At 37.6% G+C, this 25,742-nt stretch overlaps 1 protein-coding gene across 5 annotated transcripts in view; it reads left to right on the top strand.

The window, feature by feature from the left end:
- Positions 1–25,742, top strand: part of Ncoa7 (nuclear receptor coactivator 7) — a 123,030-nt gene that overhangs the window by 35,745 nt on the left and 61,543 nt on the right. For all 5 annotated transcript variants that reach the window (XM_070010788.1, XM_070010790.1, XM_070010792.1 and 2 more), the window contains exon 3: positions 25,422–25,642. In XM_070010788.1, coding sequence (XP_069866889.1) covers positions 25,422–25,642 — 221 coding nt within the window. The remainder of the gene's footprint in view (positions 1–25,421; positions 25,643–25,742) is intronic.

The following is a 25,742-nucleotide window of genomic DNA, read 5'->3' as shown; positions in this document are numbered from 1 at the left end:
ACTGTGGCTCAAGTGGTAGAGTGCTAGCCTTGAGCTGAGGAGCTGAGGGTGCCCAGTGCCCAGGCCCAGAGTTCAGGCCCCACGACCGGACCCAAAAAATAAATAAATTAAAAAAAAATTAATTTCTTTGAAAATTGTTCTTCTAACACACATTAACCATTTGTAAAGGCAGCCATGTAAAACAGTACCTGACCAATAAATATTATTCCCGGGGGGGGGGGGGGAAGGCTGGGAAGGGATGTGAAGGGTAAACAAAAGAGGAGGCTGCAATGCTTGATAAGAAATGTACTCATTATCTTGCCCATGTAATTGTAACCCCTCTGTACAGTATGTTCACAAAAAAATAAAAGAAAAGAAAAGAAAAAGAAAAAGAAAAAAAAGTTGAGATAAAATCCCCCCCCCCAAAAAAGTCTGATGGGTTACAAAGCAGCCCAAAGAGGGACATATGTAAGAAGGTGGATGAACCCTGAAGACTTAAATAATTAGATCCTTTGAACACCATAACTTAATGGCTAAAAGGCATTTATTTAGAATATCAGGTTTTATTTTCTTGAATTACGTCTTTGAAAAATATATACCTAAAATTATGTACCTAAAAGTGGTATGTTTATTTTGCTTTGAATTTTAATTATGGGATTTTATTAAAATTGGTTCTATTTAAAAGTAAAAAAAAAATTATTCTCTCCACAAGTATCATGGGTCCATATTAAACTGTTATCAGGGTTTAATGGCAAATGTGTTCTGCTTAATCTGAAATCCCAGTCTTATCTGGATACCCCAGATCCTGGAACAAGACCAATAAAGTGACCTAACAAAACTTACATGTGAAACTATTGTCATCATGAAGATTGGGTAACTTTTGCCTTAGGGCATCCCATAGGTTTCTTTTCTATAGTTCTACTTACTAGCTGTGGAGACTTGGATATAGTTTCTCTTTTCTCTAAAATGGACATAATAATAATAATACTATCTACTGTGTAAGGTCGTTGGGAGGGTTGAATGAAAATGAAATGAATTAAAATACTTTGGAAAGTAAGTACAATGAGCTGGGCACAGTAGTTCACACCTGTAGTTCCAGCTGCTAAGGTTCTAAGGGAAGAAAAGTGATCTAAACTGCACTCTCTCCAACCCCACTCCCAATACATCTCTTTTTAGTGCTGTCGTGACAGTTGAGGAAGACTTAAGATGAACTGCTCTTGACTCTGGATTTAAATATGGTGCTATGGGTTTTTTTGTGTGCTGGTCCTGGGGCTTGAACTCAAGGCTTCAGAACTGTCCTTGAGCTTTTTTATTCAAGGATAGTCCTCTGTCACTTGAGTTCCTGCTTCACTTCTGCTTTTTTGGTGGTTAATTGAAGATAAGAGTCCCATGGAATTTCCTGCTCAGGCTACCATCCTTAGATCTCAGTCTCCTGAGTAGATAGGATTATAGTCCTGAGTCACTGGTACCTGACTGGATTTTGTTTTTGTTTTTGTTTCTGTTGTTGTTGTTTTTGGACAGTCTATACTGGCTTCAAACTTGTGATCCTCCTGCTTTACTTCTGAGTGCTGGGATTACAGGTATACATTACCATGCCCACTTACAGAAGTTTTTCTTTCTTTTTCCCTTAAAAATGGATCTAAACTCTGATAAACAACCTTTATTTCCCCATCCTCATGAGTCAAGTGCTAATTGCATTTCATCCCATTAATCTTACTAGATTAGCATTGTTGGGCAGACCTCAGCTGTGTCACCTCGTTGTTCCATCTTCTTTCTTTTGTTGTTTGAGCTTCGGCACAGTTTAATTCAGTCCTACCCTTTCTTTTTTTTTTTTGGGTCCGGTCGTGGGGCCTGAACTCTGGGCCTGAGCGCTGTCCTTCAGCTCTTCAGCTCAAGGTTAGTGCTCTACCACTTGAGCCACAGCACCACTTCTGGCTTTTTTTCTTTTTGCTTATGTGGTGTTGAGGAATCAAACCCAGGGCCTCAGGCATGCAAGACAAGCGCTCTACCACTGAGCCAACTTCCCAGCCCTCAGTCCTACCTTTCTGTCTTTATCTCTTACTTTGATTCTTGTATACCTGCCTTATACTTTGCCTTCTCAGAACTTTGCCTTCAGAAAAACTGCCCTTCCCAGGCTCGTCCTCATGTACAATAATGTGAACTTCACTGTCTAACCCATCTTCAGTTGTGGCACCGTCCCCACAATTTTTCCACCATCACCACCACTACCACCACCACCACCACAGAATTAGATGTGCTGCTGGTCACAGAGTATGTATAAATGTTTCTTGTGCCTTCTCTCAGGACCCTTCCTATAGCCTGTCTTGGAACCTACTCAGTAGCACTCATATCTGCCCTGTCTCGTTTATCTATTATTATGTATTGTGGTTCTTTCATTGTTGTATTGATAGAGCTCCATGTTCTGCACCTACCAGCCACCCACTGTGAATATAGTTACATTTACTCTGTAGCAGAGACTGCTTTGTATGGTCTTGTAATTTCTTAATGACCCCATGAAGTAAGTTCCTGTTATCATCCTAATTATTGAAAGAGATGCTAAGCCTTATAGCTATTGTGCAACTTGCCCAAGGTCACATAACTACAGAGTGTGGCACAACTATGTTCCAGCCCAGCTATGTCTGAACTCTCGGTCCACACGTAGTCATGCTGCTCTCTTCACTAAGTCATATTGCATTGAATTTATAGAACCATGTGCGGTCTCAGTAAAAGGATAAGTAGAAATGATCTAATGAATAAAATGATATTTAATAATAAACGATATTTAAGACCCCAACCGGTATCTTCTGCTTTTTCATACAAAGATTTTCTTAGAAATTCTGGAACAAAGTAGGGAAATCTCCAGTCTATCAAGGAAACTTGGAAAATGCTTACATACCACTACCAATCAAAAAAAAAAAAAGGCTCAGCAGTTTGCTGACTGTATACTTTTTCAGTATGACAAGAATCTTCCCCTATGGTCCCTTTTTGTATCTATTCAGAGCTGAAAGCTCTTAAACAGCTGAAGTTCTCCGTTGTGTACATCTGTTGTAAAAGTGTTAATATGGTGCTTGGGTAGTTGGGTGTTTGGTTATACCTGTTTGCTAACCTTTTCCTTGGATTACAACTGCAAGTGCAGTTTGCACCATGGTTAGGATGTGAACACAACTGTGGGACTGTTTGAAGAGGAAGAGGGATGGATAATACTAAAGCACATGATGTCTATGACAATCATTGAAGCAGACCCACTGAAAGCTACTGAACATTAAGGGCGAGTAGGGAGAGCAATTGAGGTAAATCTGACTAAATATGCATGTATGAATTACCATGGTGAAACACCTTTGTATTAATATACACTAAAAAATATGAATCACCAGGAGGCAGGTACCAACAAGAGGGGAGAGGGTGAATAAGGGTGAATATGGTTAATATGTCCATGTAGAAATGACATTGAAACACACTGTTCGACTAATATATGCTATAAAAAAAAAATCTTTAGAGAGCTGGGCACTGGTGGCTCACATCTGTAATCCTAGCTACTCAGGAGGCTGAGATGTGAGGATCAGGGTTCACAGCAGGGTTCAGAGAGCCAGAAGTGGGAGTTGTGGCTCAAATGGTAGAACACTAGCCTTGAGTAAAAGAAACTCAGGGCAAAACAAGCTCTAGTAGCTGCTGAGACAGAAAGTGGCCAAGGGTAAGAAGAGGATCTTTCTTCAGTAACTTTCTCATTATGATTTTCATTTGAAAAATTGAGATGACTTTGAGGTGGGGATTTCATGATCTGAAGTGAGAAATGTATTTCCATGGCTGTGAGATAGAATTGTTTAGGTGTGAAGAATGGTAAGCGTGAAGTAAATTTAAATATAGAAGAGTAAGAGAATTAGAATAAGTATTACAGATTACAGCAATAAAAATTTTAGATTGCTGGTGGCTTATATATATAACCCTAGCTATTAAGGAGGCTGAGATCTGAGAATCGAGGTTCGCAGCCAGCCCAGGCTGAAAAGTCTGTGATAAAAACTAGAGGTGGAGCTGTGGCTTAAGTGGTAGAACATTAGCCTTCACTAAAAAAGGTAAGCAACAGCCCTAGTTCTAGTGCTGGCATAAAGAAAGCTTTTTGTTTGTTTTTAATGATTTTTATAACTGTATTCATGGAATAGTTGGTAGATTTAAGTGGGCAAAATGTGATCATTTGAACTATGAAAACAGGTAAAATGAGGCTACATCATTTCAAATATTCCTTCCCAAATTAAAAGCACAAAAACACAAAACAAATTCTTAATTGTATTTCTAATTCACTCTTTGTTGTATTTGAAAAGATAGAATCTACACATATATTTTTAAGACCACATCTGTTGTACAGGACAGATTGGAATTAAAATGGATCCTCTTTGGAATAGATGGGCTAACTTAAATCTGATCACAGTTATGCATGATTTGAACTAAGCCATTAACCATTCCACTGTATATGTAAGAATACTTATACTGATGATGGCAACTATGGTGCATGCATTTTACAGTTTAGAGCTAGGAGAGGTTTTGTGTTAGAAGTTGAAATATATAATATAAAGCAGATGAATTTTGATATTTCTGATTGATTTTGTTAGCCTGGTGGAAAGCTAAATGGTAATTTGGTTATTTCATTTCGAGAATGTAATTGGAGCCAATGTTGGCCAGGTCCTTGGGGACCAGGGAATCTCCATATGAATGGCTTTAGTCAACCCCCACTCCCCTTTAAAAGGGAATGACAGTTCTTTTTGACTGTACTAAATCACTGTTTTAACTAGAAAATGACATTAATTATTTTAAACCACAACTCTCAGTATGTAAGATACAGATAATTTTTCTTTTATGAAAGTAGACATATTTTAGGTAAAAATGAGTTAAAAACATAGATATACATGCAATATATATTATTTTTATAAGATTGTATTTTTGCTTGTTTGTTTCTTTTTGGCCCTTGTCCTGGAGCTTGAACCCAGAGCCTGGATGTTGTCTCTAAGCTCTTTTGTTAAGACTAGTACTCTACCACATGAGCCATAACTCGACTTTTTTGACGGTGGTTTATTGGACATAAGAGTCTCTCACAGATTCCCTACCAGGGGACTTTCCTACTTGGGCTGCTTTTGAACCATGAGCCTCAGATCTCAGGTTTCTGAGTAGCTAGGATTACAGATATGAGCCATCAGCAACAATGTATGGATTTTTAAAGTATAAAAGTTACTTAGAAACAGGAACATTTTATATTATATTTAACTGCAATTTAGAAAAAAAACCTCAGTCTTCCAGATAATTTAAAGTGTCAAGTTATGAACCCAATAATTGTAATTCATACCTTCATCCTCCTTTTTTTAAATTTATATTACGTGGGAAAGCTTTTCTCTCAATTGGATACATAGCCATTTTAGTTTTCATATTATCTGAATTAACAAGTTATCTAAGACCCCAGCTCTTTGACTCAAACAAATGAAGACTTTATTACGGTAATAGTGTTTTTTCTCCTCCTTTCTTCTCCCTTTTCCTGTCCTCTCTCCCCTCTCCCCACTCCCTTTCCCCCTCCCCTCTCCTTTCTCCTCTCCAGTGTGTGTGTTTACATGTGCATGTACTGGCACATTCGTGCAAGTGCCCTTACTAGGGCTTAAATTCTGGGCCTCTAAGGCTTGAACTCAGGGCTTCAAGGTCTTGCTTAGCTTTTTTTTTTTTTTTTTTTTTTCTCAAAGCAGACATTCTGTCACTTGAGAGACACCTTTACAAAGGCGTTTTGCTGGTTAATTGTAGATAAGAGTCTCTGATTTATCTTCTTGGGCTTGCTTCAAACTGGGATCCTGAGATCTTAGCCTCCTGAATAGCTAGGATTACAGGCATGAACCATCATAATGTTTGTCTTTGATTTTTCTTTTCCACCTTGGGAGCATGGAGGTTAAAACTGGGCCTTGAGCTTTCTGGGAAGGCTGTCTGGTGCTTGCTCCACACTTTCAGCTCTTATCTTCAACACTTTAAAATGTGGTATTCTTATGTTGGAGGAAGTAAGGTAGATATTGCTTGTATCCTTAGACAGACCTTAAGTGCCTGCACCTGTTATGCCCAGTGGGTAGACTGGTAAACAAAGCAAGCATGCTCCTTTCTGAAGAGTGCTTTTCATAGAGACCTTAAACAATGAAAAACAAATGTATAAGCCAATTAACTTGCAGTCCTGGGAGAGTGCAAGAAATTATAGAAGAGAATTGCAAGGGCAGTAGTTTAATATTTTTTATTTTTTATTTTATTTTATTTTATTTTATTTTTTGCCAGTCCTGGAGCTTGAATTCAGGGCTTGGGCACTGTCTCTAGGCTTCTTTTGCTCAAGGCTAGCACTCTACCACTTGAGCCACAGTGCCATTTCTGGCTTTTTCATGAAACCCTGGGTTCAATTCCTTAGTACCACACAAGCACTCTACCACTAAGCCACATTCCCAGCCCAGTAGCTGAATTTTAGACAAGACTAATGATCAAAGAAGACTGATGAAGAAAAATTGCATTTCAGTGTCATGTGACACTCTGCCCAGGGTCATGATATGCCATTAATGTCATTACTGTTTATTGATCTTGGTATGAACTGGAGCTGAGTAGGTAACATGTGTTTAAAGAAGGACTGTGGATAGAGAAGTGGGGGAGGGGACTTTCTGGGTAGAGGAAACACTTAGGTGAAAAGTCCTTAAAGTGACAAAATGCTTGGCAGGTTTCTTGGAACTTCAAGCCGCCAGTGTGATTTTAAAGGAGACCCACAAAGAAAGGGGAAGAGGTAGGCTAGGCACTTGTGCAGGGCCTTGTTGGCAACTGGTATCAAGCAAAAGATGAATGGAGGTGACATTAATGAACAGAAGAAACTAGAAAAATAAAAGGGAATCACAAAAATTGGAGTTTGAGATATTAGGAAACATCTGGAAGAATTGCACAGTTGGGTGTATGAGTCTGGAGTGAACACATGATGGGTTTGGGCTGAGATAGTTTTTGGCCCAGCCATGGGAAAGGATGTGATCACTTAGGGAGGATGTAAGGTGAAAAGTGAACAGTACCTAAGGAGTGGGGGACAGCATGGGGAAACTCCAGTGTTCAGAGGCTAGTGCCATCAGAGGAGGAATCACAGGAGCCAGGAGCCAGGAAAGAACATTTCCAAGAGGGAAAGACTAGCTTGAAAGCAGCTTTGAAATAAATTAACATTAGGACTAAGGGTTGAAGACTGGGGATGTGGTAGATCACCTGCTTAGCACCCTGGGGGAGTTGATCACAGCATGGGGGGAGGAAAAAGAGAGAGACAGAGAGACAGAGAGACAGAGAGATTGTCCAGTTTGATACACAGGGGTTAGAAAGTAAGAGTGTAGTCCACTTTTCCAGACAGTTCTTTTGGGAATTTGGCTAGAAAGGGAAGCAAAACTTTAGGCCATGCTGTGATTGGAAGGTAAGGGGTTAAGGAAGAGTATTTTTAAAGATGTAGATGAGTAAGAGCTATTAGAGCAAGCTTCTGGGCTAATGGGGCAGGTCATCAAAGAAGGATCCCTCAGGGAGATCAGCCTGAAGACTGACCCCTTGTAATGTCACAGCAGGGATATTAGCAAAGCAATAAAACAAGGGAAGAGCCCCATGAGGTGTCCTATAGTGTGATCTTCTTGGTTCGGTAACATGTTGAAGTTTTTCTTTGCATTTACCCATGGCCCTGTGGATTCTCTTTTACTTCTTCCTCACCCTATGTCAGGAGCTGTACAAAGGTGACAACTTCGTATCCTCAGAACAACTCCATGGAGTAGTTGATAATACTTCCTCATTTTGACAGGCAAGGAACAGGTTTGGAGTCCTGAATGTACTAGCTAGCTAGCAAACAATGGAGCCAAGGTCTCTTCCTACTTTCTGTTTACTTCCAGTGTCTTTATTCTTGACTACTATAGCCATAGTACCATCCAGATATAGCATAAAAATAAGTAGGACTGTTCTGTTCAATTATAGGAAGTTTCCATCAGAATATCTTAAATGAAAACATTAATTTAGAAATTTTAGAATTTGAACTTATAGTTCTAAACTTAGAAGTCATGTTAGGGCTGAAATTTCTCTAGGGTCTAACATTAGGCTATTTGCAGCCAGAACTTGAATTTCCTTGATTTGGATGTCTGGTAGATTCCTGATGCATGTGGTTTCTTATTTGAAACATTCTCTTTAACAGGTTGTGTTTTCAATTTTAGTTATAAATTATTTCCTTCCTGTCTTTATACTTATTCCTGTTTACTTAGGATCTACAAATACTAAGTTACTAAGTCAATTCCCACTTTATATTTTGTTACCCTAATGTGTTTAAAGACAATGTCATGTTCTCTGTGAACTGTCTCTTTTCTAAGTTTTGATTTTTTTTTTTTTTTTTTGTCAATCATGGGGCTTGAACTTAGGGCCTGGGTGCGGTCCCTGAGCTTTTTTCACTCAAGACTAGGGCTCTACCACTGTGAGCCACAGTGCTGCTTCTTGTTTTCTGGTGGTCAATTAAAGATAAGAGTCTCTGAACCATGATCCTTAATCCTTAGATCTCAGCCTCCTGTGTAGCTAAGATTACAGGTGTGAGCCAACAGCATTTGGCCCATTTTAGTTTTTAATTCATTTTCTTAGATAATACTGTAAAACAGTATTGGAGTTGAAAAATTACATCTACTTCCTTAAATTATGCTTATCCAATTTGTATAGGCAGTAGACCTAATGAATGATTCTTGCTTCTTTGACATTTGTAAACATTTCTATTTACTTTTCTTTTGCATTGTTTACAGACATCTATTCATTCTGAGCTTCAGTTTTTCACGATAGTTCTTACAGGTCCTGTTATCTGCTTTTTGCTTTCTTTTGTATTCAATTGCATGCCTTAGTGTCCATTAAATTTGACTTTACTGGGCCATATTTGTTTCTTGCCTTCAGCCTTGTCTTGAATAGACTCATTTGTGATAGAGTTGGCCAAATTGGTTTTGGAAGAACATGCCATTCTTCTTGTGTCACATGAGATTGTGCTCATCCACCTCTTAACTCAGGATTCCTACTGAGGAATTTGTGGTTGAAAATAAAAGATATCTACAAAATAGGCACATGCAGATAAGTACTGAAATGAAGATGATTGCCATAAGGGTAATCTGAAGAAGTGACTGTTCGGCAGATCCTTAGTATCATGAAATGATATTGAACTGTCTTCAGATGTGTATAAAAGTTTGCCATGAAGGAAGGGGAACATCAGGCAGAAGGGAGATTGTAGATGCATGACATGTGGAAGGAAATGCATGGGGTTTGCATGTGACTGGAGCACAGAGATCCCTTATACTCTCTGTCAGAAACCTAGCATTTGATTGAATTATTTCACATCAGTGAACACTTCCGTATCTTCCTCTGGATTCCTAGTGAAAATAGTTTACTAGAAGATAAAAGGAAAACATTATTGAAGACCCAAGTCCACAAGATTCACACCTAGAATGGCAAAAACACTAAGGGATCACTTGATCTCAATAGCTTGTTTCAAATATGCTGGGCTACTTGAAATTCTATATAGCAGCACAGTATGGCTCCTGGGTCTGTCTGGCTACACATTTCACCCACCAGAATCTGTTACTGGTTTCAGTTTTTCTCTGAAACTTAGAGTAATTTTCACTTGTTCATTTTTTTTTGTTTTCATTAAGCATGTGTTCTAAATTGTGCTTTGTGAAGGAGATATTTCATTTTGGAAATAAAATTTTGGGTCTAGTCTGTGTTACCTTGGATTGAAACTTGGCCCGAAAAATTTCACAATTTGTTTGCAGTCTTACATGTTGACTGATTTGTGTAGTTTAACCTCATGATAGAGAAATTAAGAAATAATAATAAATAGGAACTAAGAAATGTATTACTTTAAGTAGTTTATTATTATTAATGTCTTAAGCATAAAGATCATATCACAAGTTAGTTACGTAGGGAGAAATTTTTTTTTTTTTAAATTGTATTTTATTTTATTTGAGAACATACTGTACAGAGGGGCTACAATTACATGGGCAGGATAATGCATACATTTCTTACCAAGCATTGCAGCCTCCTCCTTTGTTTACCCTTCACTTCCCTTCCCCGCCTCCCCCCTCCCCCCACCCAATTTTACCCCCCTCCCCCCACCCAATTATACCCCCCTCCCCCCCCACACCAACATTGTAAAGCTGGTTTTGACATGACATTTTGTACTTCTCATTGTTGCAACAGGTCCACCTGAATCCTTAAACGACTTGTTTGTCCCCATCTCCTCCACATGTTATACTGACATCAAATATAGTGAAAGCGGGGGTTACACTGTGGGGGAGGGACATACAAAGCAACAAAGAAATAATCTTATAAATGCATTAGAAACACATGCATGAAAGAAACGAAAACATTAAAATACATATTTAAGGGTTCATTTTCCTAACATCACATTATCTGACCTTTTCCGCTTGACTCATACCTATACTAGATATTGTAAATAAGGGAAACCATGGGACCTATGCTTCTTTGGGCCTGGCTTACTTCACTTAATATAATTTTTTCCAAACCTTTCCATTTCCTAACAAATGGGGAAATGTCATTCTTTCTGATGGAGGCATAGAATTCCATTGTGTATATATACCACATTTTCTTGATCCATTCATCGACTGAGGGGCATCTGGGTTGGTTCCATATCTTAGCTATGGTAAATAATGCTGCAATAAACATAGTTGTGCTGGTAGCTTTAGTGTGGTCTTGTTTGTAAACATTTGGGTAGATGCCCAAAAGTGCGATTGCTGGATCATAGGGGAGATCTATGTGAAGTCTTTTGAGGAACCTCCATACTGCTTTCCAAAGTGGTTGAACAAGTTTACATTCCCACCAACAATGAAGTAAGGTTCCTTTCTGTCCACATCCCCTCCAGCATCTGTTGTTGTTAGAGTTCTTGATTTTTGCTGTTCTAACTGGAGTGAGGTGATATCTCAATGTTGTTTTGATTTGCATTTCTTTTATGGCTAGGGATGTTGAACATTTCTTCATGTGTCTATTGGCCATCCTTCTTTCTTCTTCAGAGAAGCTTCTCTTTAAGTCTTTCGCCCACTTATTTATTGGGCAGTTGTTTCTTTGAGGATTTGTTGTTGGGTGGTTTAATTTTTTGAGTTCCAAGTATATTTTAGATATGAGACCCTTGTCCGTTGTATGGCTAGTAAAGATCTTCTCCCAATCGGTGGGCTTTCTATTGATCTTGCCAGCTATGTCATTTGCCCTGCAGAAGCTCTGCAATCTTATGCAATCCCATTTGTCCAACCTTTCTTTGATTTGTTGTGCTTCCGGGTCTCTATTCAGAAAATTTCGACCTGAGCCAAGGAGACCTAGGGTTTCTCGTAGGGAGAAATTTAAAACTCTTAGAACAACAGTAAGTAGGAATGGTCAGAGTAGAAGTAAGAGGTACTTTAGGGGCTTCACCACTTCCCATGTTTATGCTACCCCAAATAAACATGCCCCCCTAATATAAGGATGCTTGGTGGACATATGTAGCGGTGTGTGTGTGTGTGTGTGTGTGTGTGTGTGTGTGTGTGTGTGTGTGTGTGTGTGTGTGTGTGTGTGTGTGTGTGTGTGTCCCTGAGCTTTGCTTGGTGGACATATGTAGCGGTGTGTGTGTGTGTGTGTGAGTGTGTGAGTGTGTGTGTGTGTGTGTGTGTGTGTGTGTGTGTGTGTGTGTGTGTGTGTGTCCCTGAGCTTTTATTTTTATTTTTTTGGTTCAAGGCAAGTGCTCTATCACTGGAGCCACAGCTCCATTTCTGGCTTTTTTTTGTGTGGCTAAGTGGAGGTAAGAGTCTCACAGATTTTTCCTTCCTGGGCTGCTTTTGAACTGCTGTCCTCAGATCTCAGCTTCCTGGGTAGCTGCAATTGTAAAACTGAGCTACTAGTATCTGTTCAGATGCAGCTTTAATACTTGTCTCCAAACTCCAAGCTTCCTTATACTCTCTCACCCAGCTCTTTCCTTAAACTACTTTCTGTGAACCAATTATTCAGTAGTTCCTAGTTTATGTAAAGCTCAATCAACAGTGTTGTCTCCTCTGTGCTAAAGTGTAAGTCTTTTTGCTATTTAAAACCCACAATGCATGCAAAAGCATTTTGTAGGATTATCAAGAAAGATAAAGCTTTAAAATTAAAATATACTTAGATACACAGTGGGAGAGTATTTAAAGAAATGTGAGTGGGATTTTTTAAACATTAAATTTGTTTTTTTATTGTATAAAACTCTTAAAAGTCACTTATTAGAATTAGGGTTTGGCTCAAATGGCAGAGCTCCAGCCTTGAATAAAAAACAAAACAAAACAATAAAACTAAGCAAGAGCAAGAGGCCTGAATTTAAGCCAGAACTAGTATACATTCACACACACACACACATACACACACACACACACACACACACACACACACACACACACAGTATCACTTATTTGTGTCTCATCAGTAGAGAAAACTAAAGTGATTAAAAAGTGATATGTGATATGTACTATATATATATATATATATATATATATATATATAATAGATTGTAATATAGTTTATCCTCAGTAATTCTAAAGGAATTCTTTGAGTGAAGAGTGCTGATATGAGGCCCTGGGTGTAATCCCCAGCACTAAAAAGCAAACAAACAAAAACCAAAAAAAAAAAAAAAAAAAAACAAACCCAAAACACCCTAGCACTTTTAATAAAGAATGCCTAAAGATTTTTTTTTATCAGAATAACCAATTTCTTTTTTTTTTTTTTTTTTTTTTTGGGTCCGGTTATGGGGCCTGAACTCTGGGCCTGGGCGCTGTCCCTCAGCTCTTCAGCTCAAGGCTAGCACTCTACCACTTGAGCCACAGCACCACTTCCAGCATTTTTTCTTTTTGCTTATATGGTGCTAAGGAATCGAACCCAGGGCCTCAGGCTTGCAAGGCAAGCGCTCTACCACTGAGCCACCTTCCCAGCCCAGAATAACCAATTTCTATATGACTTAAATTTATTTCTCATTAAACACAATTGCTCAATTTTTTTTGGGATTAGTAAGTGCTTTAAAAATTATCCAAACTTCTTGGTAGAGCTGAGTTACTGAATCCTGGAGGTTGTTATTTAACTAATGTAAAGAGTTTTGTCTTAGCAGGGTTATATTTTCATCTTGTGCTTCTTCCAACAGACCAATTACAAATCACACTTTTCTCTTTGCAAGTTCTCATTGAAGACTAAAGTAACATCTTACTCTAGAGTCCAAAAAATCCTATTTAGTCTCTCATTGCAGCCTTTGAGTCATATTCTAGTGTCAAGATACACTCAGCTTCTATTTCATTGTCATGTGATGAAGAGCACAAGCTTCCAATCTGCAGGCAACACCAACTCATTTGATCCACATTTTAGGATCATTCACATGGAATGACTTTACTCTTAGGAAAATGTCCACAATAGAAAAGACTCTCCCCTGTCTGGGGGACAAGTAACAATAACAACAACAAAAAATACCCAGCTCAAAGTAGGAGAAAGGGAAGACATTTGAGAATTACTGATTCACATCCAGTTAGAAATCTGGATTAGATTTGTCCCTACTGGTGCCTGGATTGGCAGCTCAAAAATGTCATCATGACTCAGTTTTTTTGCCTCTCAGCCCTCCTATTCTTTTGGCTTCTTAGGCTTTCCTTGATAAACAAATGCTGCCAACTCACAGCCTCTCTAGTGCAAGGACAAGCAGCAGGAGTATATTTGCCAGTAAGTCCCTCAAGTCCTGAGACCCAATGATTGGTCCAGCTTAGATCATGTGTCAGTTCTTAAAGCCAGCCCAACTTCAGGGCAGCCAGAGAAGCAGGGATTCTGTGCTTTCACTTAACAGAGCTGTGCTAAGTATTGTATTTCTGGAGCTAGAGCAGACCCCTCCCCTGGTCCACTGTTATAGTAAGGGATGTACTGATTCAAATTTAGAACTTGGTCCCAAATCATAGAACATTAGCTTATAGGAAAACTAGGAAGATTTTCCTACAGTTTTGTGTAGTGTTAAACACTATGCTTAAAGCTTAAAAAAAATTAGAATGATGTGTATGGAGTCTCAATAAATTCCTAAACTATGGAATATTTTAATGATTTGTTTTTCAGTGTTAAAGCTGGAACTCAGGGCCTTGCACATGCTAGGTAAGCTGTATACGAAGGCACTGCATCCCTACCCCCCAGTGGAATGTTTTAAGAGTGTAAATACAAAGTCAATCATTGAATCCATGATTTGCTGAGATAACCTTTCATGATCTTTCCTCCTTGGGACTGTATAATTTACAGAATATATCTCAGAAAATAAGATGGCAAAGATCATTGGGATATCAGTTCAGCTAATTGTTTTATTGTTTAAATTTTTAAAAAGTATTTCTGGGTCTTGGTGACTCATACCCGTAATCCCAGCTACCCAGGAGACTGAGATCTGAGGATTCAGGTTCAAAGCCAGCCTGCCCAGGAAAGTCCATAGGACTCTTATCTCCAGTTAACCACCAGAAAACTGGAAGTGGAGCCAGCCTCAAATAGTGGAGTGCTAGTCTTGAGGAAAAGGGCTCAGAAACAGAACCCATGCCCTGAGTTCAAGCCCCTGGACCAACAAGAAGAAACATAATAACTATTTTTTAATTTTAAGTACTGTGGTAGTTTTTTCCCTAGAATTCAGAATATGTAATTCAGTTTTTAATACCAAATCTCCCCTAAAACACTGTATGATTATAAAATTATTGAAACTTTATTTTTATAAATAAATATTTTTGTTATTATAAAGTTTATGTACAGAGGGGTTACCGTTTCGTAAGTCAGGTAATGAGTATATTTCTGAGTGGACCCCTAAAGGATAGATAAATGAACAAACACAACAGCAAAGAGAAATAAAAAAATCCTCTTTTTTCCATTTCCTGGAGTTTGTTTTGATAACTATTATTTTATATGATCAGAGGTACATAGGCATTGTGACTTTGTGTTACTCTCCTAAGAATATCCTCCTTTGGTTTCACTGTATGTGAATGCCTAGTGTCCTATATAATTTATTATGTCCCTGAGAGAAAACGTGTCTTTTGTCTCTCTGAGCTTGTCTTTCCTCACTTAATATGATTTTTTTCTAGGTCCAACCATTTCCCTGCAAGTGACATAAACTGAAAGCTCATATAAGTAAGCTTGAGGTTTCAGAGAAGTCATGAATATTCTAATATATATATATATTAATATAGAGTCACTGCTAGCAGTGAACTTTTTCAAGAAGCATAGAGACTACACGTGTAGACATAGGAATGACTTGGATATTGACTAAGACAATGAGGTTGATGCTCCATTTACAATTAGAACTCACAAGCTAAATTAGCCAGTATGACAGGCTGCATAATAATCCCCAAGGACATCCAAATCTCAATCCCTGAGAAGAAGAATGTTCTGCCTCATGGTAGAAAAGACCTTGAATATATGACTAAGCTAAGGATCTTGAAATGGGAAGATTATGTGAGTGGGTCTTTCATTACACTATTAAATATCTCTCTGTAAGAGACACTTAAGGGACATGGAAATGTGACTGCATGGAGAAAGCCAGATGCTGTGCTGCTGGATATGAAGTTGAAGAGGCTACAGGGACACAGTTGTACAAGCTGGAAAACAATTGTACAAGCTGTCTTGGGGTTGTTGGGGGTGAGGAGTACCGCCTGATGTAACTAATTTCAGAGTTCTGACTTCCAGAACAGTAAGAGAATAAATGTGTGTTGTTTTAGGTCATGAAGTATGTGGCAGTTTGTATAGTACCCATAAGGATTTAATACAGCTAGTTATTTTAAGTATATTAAGTGAAATAAGTCAAATGTACAATGCCACTTTAAAACAAAAGAGAATAAGTAACTTCAAAAAGTTTCACAGATATCTATGTTCTGATTTTTGATTAACTTCTGTGTTGCTGGTATTTAACAGCTTATTCTTAAATGGAAAGCAGTAAAATCCCTAGCATTTAAATAATATATTCACAGAACTTGGCAGGTTATTCATGTTGGGGTCTAGTACATGCTAGTACTGAGGTTTTTTAACTCAGGGCCTGGGCTTTGCCCTTTAGATTACAGATAAGAATCTAACTTTCATGCCCAAGCTGGCTTTGAACCACAATCTGCAGATCTCAGTTTCCTAAGAAACTAGGATTACGGTTGTGAACCACTCATGCCTGCTACAGATTACTCTTACCTCAACACAATTATTTTATCACTGAAAGTAAGTTTCCTTGTCTGATTCTCATCTGCAGTTTATAACTGACACATATAGATCTTTGATTAGTTCAACTTGATGATTTTTCAACGTTATGATGGGTTTATTTGGGTTATTACAGTTCGGACTTAGAGTAGTTTTGATTTAGGATGGGCTTTTCAGGATGTAAACCTGTCCTAAGTTAAATACCATTGTCTGGTCCATCTGTTTCTACAGAACTTTATCAGTCTGTAACCCAGCATCTTGACTTTTTAAAAAAGGGAACCACTCTCTCACAGGGGTAACTTGTATATGCAACAAAAAACCTGTCATTTGTCACAAATACAAGGCAAACATTCTACCAGTGTACATCCATTTAGCAGCATTGTCCTTGAAATCCTAGCATGGGGGGACTTGGAAGGATCGCTATGTATCATGTGTGAGATCTCCATAGGGCTCCTTTCAGTGAGAATGGTTCACTGTTTCTGGCACCTGCACTGTGGTTATGAGTCCTTTTAGATCTGCTGACCCACCACTGCTTTAATAACACAAGGAAGTCCTAGGAAAGGGAAATTGGGGTTTTGGTGGCTTGCCCTGATTGCTATCTTATTTATTGATCTTTATTAGAATGTAGCTGTTCCCTGAGGACAAGGGAACTCTATGTGTGCCCATCTAAGGAGATTTCACTAGTCTTTGAACAGGAAGCCGAAGGAATCCCCTCTGTTCTCCACTCTTGCTTTTGCTGTTGTTGAGACAGTTCTTCACTATCTTGCCCTCACAGATCTCCTGGCTCAGCTTCTTGTGTACTAGGATTATAGGCATTTACCACCACACTCTGCTCAAAGGATCTCTTTTTCAAGTGGTCATGGTTCTGTGAAGGAAGAATATTTTCATGAGGTTATGAATTTCAGATTTGGGGTAGGGCCTGGTTACTACTTAGGGGGAAGTAGACACATTTCAAAGAGTAACTCTAAAATATCTCCATCGTTTCCCAGTGATTAGTGTTAATTTTTTTTTGTTTTTATATTGACCATGATCCCAAGAGAAGATTTTCACCAATGATGTTTATTTCTTTGAAAAGTTCGGTTCTCCTTCTGCCTTTTTGTTTTAATCGGCATATGCCACAATTTGTGATTTGTAGTGAAACTGAAAACTGACCCTCTATGAAGTCACAAAATGAACTTGAATATATAAAGTGATGCTCATCCAGAAGTAACAAATAGTTCTGTGTGGGTGACTGTATTAATAGCAAAATTAGGTCAATAGTTGGAGTGAGAGAAAGAATGTAAACCTATATTGACTTTTGTTTAGTCTTTTTTGTTGTGTATTATGTTGTACTTTATGTTTTTTTCACTTCCTTAAACCCTTAGGACTATCCAAATGAGATTAAAAGCATCTTTATTAGTTGTGAGCTCTTTTTGAGAAGTAAGCACAGGTCATGTTTAATAGTGAAACAGACCTTTGCTGAACTATTTTAATCATCACAAAAGTCCACCCAAGCCCATTCCCAGGTTCTTTTTGTGCCAGATGCCAACTTTCCTTCCAGTACCTTAAGGCTATCATCATCCAGTCCTGGTGCTACTGTCTCTCCTTCATCATCAAATGCAGAATATGATAAGCTGCCTGTATGTATGTTATTCACTTCATTCACTAAAGTTCATTTTCACTGTGAGATTGATTGCAAATTGAAGAATGCAGTTTTTCTTTTACAAGATTACACACCTGAAATTCTGCCTTGAAGGGGCTAGTTAGGCAAGTTATTATTAGTTTAAAAAAATGTACCCTCTCTAAAACTTGCCTGTTTGTAGGTAAGTTCTCAAAGTTAAAAATGCATGCTTTATACAAAAATATGAAGCTAACTTCCACTCATGTGGATAGATCATTTGTACTCCTTTTTATTGAGAATCTGAATCAGGACCTAACATGATTCTTCATTCAGGTTATTTTTGAAGGCATTTAGTGAACTAGTTTCGTGGGTTCATTCATAAATGCTTTTCTTAAAAGAAACTTTTATTTAGATGCCTATTACTACTTATTACTTTTTTGTTGTGTATTATGTTGTACTGTATGTTTTTTTCACTTCCTTTAACCCTTAGGACTATCCAAATGAGATTAAAAGCATTTTTATTACTTGTGAGCTCTTCTTGAGAAGTAAGCACAGGTCATGATTAATAGTGAAACAAACCTTTGCTGAACTATTTTAATCATCACAAAAGCCCATCCAAGTGTTTAGGTTTTTTTTATTTCAAAGCCCAGGATTCTAAAGTTTATATTTAGTAATATGCAAAGAATGGGCATCTAAGGAACAAAAAGTATTCCGAGTTTCTCCCCAGTGCTGAGCTTCTTGCATTGTAGCACAGTTTCCCTAAGTCTAGAAGTGGCAGAGTCAAGGTTAGAAACCAGGAAAAAACAACCTAGACTCTGAAGGTCAGAACAGTAAAAAGACAGGATTGCAGCCAGATCTGCAGAGAAACAGGAACCAAAGGAAGATGTCCTGAGGGGGATAGATCTACTCTGTCTGACTTCAAAAAGGAGGTGAATGGGTGAAGATGCTGTCCAGAAATTCATTGCAATAGCTGGACTCAGAAGAAAAAGTCTCCATAGGTGCTCATAACCATTTTTTATAAAAGTGATTAGACATTTGCTGTACCAAAAAAATCGACACCAAATTACATAAATACGAAAGTTCTCCCACTGAACAACTATTTTCCTGCATAGTGTTTAGGGAAATCTTTCTGTGCTTTATTTTGTTCATTTTCATACAAATGGAATTATACTAGAATAGCATTCAGTATGTTATTTCATGAAATAATGTTAGATATAAGTCTTGAATATTAGTATTCTTTATCTAAAGAAGTAGTTTTAAGAGAAAATGTGTGTTCGAAAGGACTCTACTATTTTTGTGGATATAGTGTTGACATTTTTCTATTTTCTTTTTTGGAGCTGTTTGCCCCACATTATAGAGGAGTGGAGATTTTGTTGGTTTGATTTTTGTTTGTTTATTTTTTATTTCTAGTTTTATTTGTTTTCTGGTAGTCTTTATATATGAATAGTGTTGTGTTTTAATCTCCACTTTTTCAAGTCTAGGAGCTATAATGGGAGGGTAGGGTAACCTAAATTGAGACTTCTAGGAAATCACAAGGAAATAAAAGACTCTAGGGAAGGTTTAGTTTGGAGCTTAAAAATATTTTTTTGAATGTCAAAACAATGTTAGCACACTTCCTAATCTTCTCAGCCAAGTATGAACTGTTAGAGCCAGATAGAGCCTTCACATTAATTTGGACCTCTTGCTTTTGTTTACTTTAAAGCCTGAGTTTAGAGTTTATCACGTTTCCAAAGAAGGTCACAGAGCTGCTTTCTGAGAGAGCCAAGGCCAGAACCTAAATCTGCTTTCAAGTATGAGTTTGTACTCTGTAGACTGTTGGCTATTCTCTCCTAAGTTGTTCATAGAATTTCCTCAGTCCAGTGGATTTAATTAAAGTCAAAATAAACATATATGCCATAAACACCTTGGGAGATGTAGTCTAGGTAGTCTTGTAGCAATTGGCTCCAGTTTTGGTTTGTGAATTCCTGCTCTACTACTGTACTCCTCCTTGTGGCCTTGGGAAATAGGCCCAGTTTTCTGACGCTTCCTCTTATCTGTAACAGGCAGATAAATTTCCCTACCTCCCAGGACTTCTGTGAGGATAGTGTGGCTCCTGCTTACATAGAGGACTCCTCATTGCTGTTAAAAGAAATTTCTTTCCAGCTTTTTAGAATAAGCTCTTTGAAAAAGTAAAACTCATATTTTTTAGACAAAATTAGTATGCTAAAATATTCTTATAGTAGGAAGAACTCTTCAAAAATTAAATACTGAACATTTTTAATACCTATTACACATGGTATACAATTTAAGAACAAAAATAAAAATACGTGATGAAAATTTTTTTGTCTCTTTTCCCTAACCCCAGTTAATAACTTTCTAAAGGTTGACTATATTGATTGTGTGTGTGTGTGTGTGTGTGTGTGTGTGTGTGTGTGTGTGTCTTCTAGACAAACCATAGTTTACCCATCATCATAAATCCATTGAGCTCTTGCAACTGGATTTTAAATTTTAATTTAATTCTAAATTTAAGGACCGTAGCTGAATGACTGGATAGGGGTTACCATAATTCAGGGCTAGATGCATATTTATAACAATTTTTTTCAGAAACATATGAACCTCAAATTGTAATATTAAGAGTCATATAGAACCATTGATTTAGTATTGATGGAGGAAGTCTATAGTTGAATCCATTTTTGTGTATGTATTATGGGGCAGGTGACCTAGGCAGGACCTTGTACATCCTAGGCTAGTGCTGGGACACTGAGCTACATCTACAGCCTAGCTGCTTTATGTATTAAATTACACACAGCTAGTGTTTTCTATTTTCAAATGGTGTACCTGCATAAGATGGGAGTTTCTTTTTGAGAACCTGCTGCTAGTCAGAGCAAGCTGGGAAAGGCGGGTTGATGGGGGAGCAGATCTCAATGCAGTCTGAACATCAGATCATTTGTCTGTTTACTCATTCAGCAAGTTACCAACCTAGTACCTAATGTATGCCTTGATTAGATTTTGGAAATACAACATTTAACAAAATGAATCCCTGCCCCCAGCTTTCACTAGAGTGCTAGAAAAAACAAGCTTCAAGGCCTGATGACTTTTGTGTTGTTTTACGGTGGTTTCAGTATGCTGGGGAAAGGGCTCAAAAGAAACCCAGAGACAAATTTGCTCAGGGCTCTGCCTTTGATTAATGCCAGTGTCAAAACAAAACAAAACAAAAAACCCCTCATTTCCTTTAGTAAAGGAAAAGAAGCTTCCAAAAAAAAAAAAAAAAACCACCTAAAAACAGTCTTCATTCAGCAATGAAAATGATTTCTTTAGCAGTATCATTTTATTTACTCGTTTCTCATCTCTCTGCAGTATGCCAGGAGAAGAATGAGGTTTATCTGTATTGTGTAGTGCCAGCACTATTTTAATGTAAAAAAAAGCCAAGTGATTCCAAATAAAGAAGTTCTTTATTTAATAGTTCATTATGAGAAGACATGAATAAGTTCAGAATCATCATTTCATTCTTCTGCCCTTGAGGAAGGTCTAATATGTTGTGTCACTTGATTCTGGCTTATTACCTTCCTGCACAGTGATTGAACTTATGCCTTATTCTTTTGACTTTTCTGCAGTTTTAAAAATGTTCCAGTGTTAACATGCACCATTTCATAATGAAACATTTAATAATAAAATAATCATATTGTAAAAAGTAGACGAAGCAAAGAGAGACTTGTCTGATATGACCAATTGGAGCAGAAACCAAGATGAATTTGAGAATTTGAGTGAAATACACAGCTAGGACTAGCAGGGTAGAGTTGAAAACACTTGGATTAGGTAATTGCCACTTAGTTCAAAAGAAAATAAATGTAGCCTAAAAAAAATAAGGTTTAATAAAATCTGAAAACGACAGAAGTGGCACTGTGGCTCAAGTATAGCACTAGAAAAGACACTCAGGGACAGTGCCCAGGCCCTGAGTTTAAGCCCCAGGACTGGCAAAAAGAAAACAAAAAGAAAACCAAAACAAAAAAACAAAAAAAAATCCACAAGTTTTTGTCAGGTACCTGTACGTCATGCCTGTAGTCCTAGCTGATACTCAGGAGGCTGAGATCTAAGGATCACGGTTTGAAGCCAGCCCAGGCAGAAATAGTCCCCACAAGAGTGATCTCCTATAAACTACTCACAAAACCCAGAAGTGGTTCTGTGGTTCATGTGGTAGAGTGCTAACCTTGAGCACAAAGAGGCCCAGGGACAGTACCCAGGTCTTGAGTTCAAGCCCTACAACTGGCAAAACAAAAACAAAAACAAAAACTTAGACCCACAGCTATCAAATGTCAAATACATTTCAATATTCTTCAGCCACTTCTCTGTTTAACTTGATTTACCATTTTTTAGTACATAGTATAAATAAGTATATATTGGATCATTAAATAAAACTTAGATGGGGGCTGGGGTAGCTCATTTTTCTGCAAGGCCTTATTTTCTAGTTTACCTTTATTTAGCCACAAGTCTCCTTGGGATGATAAATTGCCATACTAACTTGAGAAACAAAAGAGGAGGTCTAAAAGACAAAAGCTCTAAAAAAAGACATGTTTACAAATCACTAACTATACTATTATACTCATGAGCTTGGTACTTTCTCAAATATTAAAAACATATTTCTTTATATGGAAGGGAGGGTTTTACTGAAGGCTTGCCAGAAACCAGTGACTCCCAGTTGCAAGATCAGAAAACCCCATTTCTGTTGGTAACTTCTCGAAAAACACGTGTTCAGGAAGACCCTAGTCAGAACAAAAGATGCAACCGATTGTAGAATTACAATTAAATTGTATTTGCATCTTCCATTAAACAAGTATTGCCATTTTCTGGTTTGTTTTTCTTTAACATCCAGTGCTTTCTCTTCTTCACCAGAACACCTTTCTGCATTTGTTTTAATTATTATAATAATAATAATTAGTGTGTGTGTGTGTGTGTGTGTGTGTGTGTGTGTGTGTGTGTGTGTGTGTGTGTGTGTGTGTGTGTGTATGCCATTGCTGTATGCTCCAGTACCTGTGCTTGAACTCAGGGCCTCATGCTGTGCCTTAGCTTTATGGCTCAAGGCTGATGATCTACCACTCAAGCTACAGATCTACTTCTCAAGGTAACACTATCTTTGGCTCTGTGTTGACAAGGCAAAATAGGAGTCGATCAGCCTCTAATGAGATGGCCCCAAACAGTGCTGCTGTTCATCAAAACACATGCTCTAGATCTGATTGAATTTAATTGTCCTGAGGACAGTGAAATGAGGACATTCAAATGAACTTTTAAGTAGAAAAAAATTGAGATTGAAAAGCAGCAAGCATATCTCAGGTTACTAGCTACAGAGCTCACTTTTTTTTTAGTTCTTTCCCCTAGAAAAATCATTTTGTGAATGATTAAAAAAGATTCTTTTCAAACATATTTTTGATCAACGAATATAACAATAGGATCGGCCTGCCCATAGCTAGCATTCTGGATGAAGCGATCGATCGGCTTGGTGCAGAGATACATCTTCCTATAATCTCTAGTATCTAGGTTATTGCACATTAATGCAAGCCTCATATAGTGAGTTGATAGGCAGAAAAATTACCTTATTTTAAGCACAATGAGATCCCACTTTGAGAAGAACCACCTACTCTTTTGTGAGAAAAACAGTTTAAAATCTCATGGTAGAAAACTGAAACGTGCTTTTTGAACATGATTCTTTTTTATGAGTCTCTAATTTTGTTTGGTTTCTGATTTTGTAGGTTTTTATTTTAAAAAGTAAGTAAACATAATAAGACAGCTGAGAGAGGAGACATCTACTCATCTGTGATTTTTTTCCCCAGCTGTCTTATCTCAGCCTCTATATTCCTTTAGCAGCCAATGAGAATCTAGTAGCCTGACTTCTCATTGGCCAGTGAGTAATATCCTACTCATTATATTCAGTTGGTGGTTGAAGTTTGCTACCTTTATCCCCACTGTTTTTAATGATACTTGTCTTAGTTTTCATGTCATTATATGCTTATTGTTAGGGGGATATTTTAGTATTTTGTGTGCTTTGTGTTATATGTTACCATATAATAACTAATTTCAATAAGAGACTGGATAGCTAAGGCACTACAGTTGTCACATTTAATGTACAAAGAATGCTCAGGGAGTTAGGTCTTTATCCTGAAGTCAGAACAAAGCCACAGGGGCAGATCTTCCTCAACTGTTCATCATAGAACAAAGCAGCATAAAATCACACTTTATCTCTGTACTAATCTACAGTTGTTTTTCTGCCCACATATTTCTTTATCCATTGCCCAATATCAAGTTTTCTGGAGGCTCAAGAAGGCAAAGATATGCAGCAGTGGTACTGGGTAGACACTATGTTGAAAATGAACTATACAACTTGTGGGCAGGGACAGGAGGGAAAAACTGGAAGAGGGTGAAAAGGAAGGGGCGACATTGTACAAAAAGAAATGTATTCATTACCTGACTCTTAAAACGATAACCTCTCTGTACATCACTTTTATAATAACAATAAAATATTTAATAAGAAGAAGGCAAAGACCTTTAGAATATGTAAGAGGAAGCGAACTGTACCTAGATACTTTTCTATCTAGACATAAGGGTTATGATAAAGAAAATGTTGCATGGATAAGAGACCAAGGCTCACTCTGACAAAGCAAAAGCTTTCTCAAGAAGAACTAATAAACACAATGTAAAACATCAGTTAATTACAGAGTAATATATTAGCTTGAAAAGATTTCAAATGATTGGTTGTCAACAAATTCTGATAAGTTTGATCTCATATATCTTGCCTGAGGTGTAAAGAATTGGAATCATCAAATACATTTACTAAGGTTTCAGAGGGCTGTATTATTATTAGTTATAACGACAAGTACAAATTGACATTTCCTATGTCAGAAAGTGTAACCCTTTAGGCCTGTTATCATACTAGAACAGTACAAAAGTTATTCAGACCTGAACCAGTTCACACCATGCAAACCTTGGTACTGAGCAAGTAAGGAGGCAATTGTAAAACCTGTTTTTACATATGCATTTGTCCATAATTCAAAAGTACCACAAGTACTGTTTTAAAATATATGTACCATGCAAACATGGATATATAGTGGAGTTACTGTATGTCTTGATTTTTCAAAAAACATTCAATATTGCTACTGGTGGCTCACACATGTAATCCTAGCTACTCAGGAGGCTGAAATCTGAGGATCGCAGTTCAAACCAGCTGGGCCAGGAATGTCCTTGAGACTCTTATCTCCAATTTACCAGAAAATCGGAAGTGGCACTGTAGCTCAAGTGGTAGAGCACTCACTTTCAGCTGAAGAGCTCAGGGACAGTGCCCAGGCCCAGAGTCCAAGCCCCACAACCAACAATTAAAAAAAAAAATTCAGTATTTAATAGCCAATAAGAGAATCTCCTTTTTCTCTGAGTTGTGCAACATTTCCCGATATTCTTCGGAGATACAGTATTGTGAATATATGATTAAGGGAAGGACAAAGGTCTCCAAGTAAAATTTTTTAAGTGCTTAGAAAATAAAATAAATGCCAGGAGAATATAGTTAAAAATCTTTTAAGAGAACTGCTTTCTATCCACATGATTAATTCTCAAAGCCCGATAGCATGAAATTAATAGGGTTTCTTCTAAACATGTCTCTAATATTTTTTCACACTTCTAGATTGAAAAAGAAAAAACAAGCCAAACAAAATGCAGAAACAACCTCAGCAGTAACCACAAGAACTCATCTTGGGAAAGAAGATACAAATTCAGTTATTTTAGAACAAGACAAGTGTAACATTGCTGTGGAAGAGGAATGTATTGCTGATGAGAAAAAGAAGAGAAAAAACAACCAGTTAAAGGAAATCAGACGCACAGAACTAAAGAGATATTACAGTATTGGTGAGTATTGATGGCTCTGTTGGAGTATTTTCAATTTAAAAATCTGTCATAATTTTAAGCTGGTAAAGTTGCATGTACCACTGTACCACTACTACTACTG

Source organism: Dipodomys merriami, unplaced genomic scaffold, assembly GCF_024711535.1.
Source record: "Dipodomys merriami isolate MVZ:Mamm:240054 unplaced genomic scaffold, mDipMer1.0.p SCAF_8, whole genome shotgun sequence".
Lineage (NCBI taxonomy): Eukaryota > Metazoa > Chordata > Mammalia > Rodentia > Heteromyidae > Dipodomys > Dipodomys merriami.
This window is presented reverse-complemented; position numbering and strand designations above follow the sequence as displayed.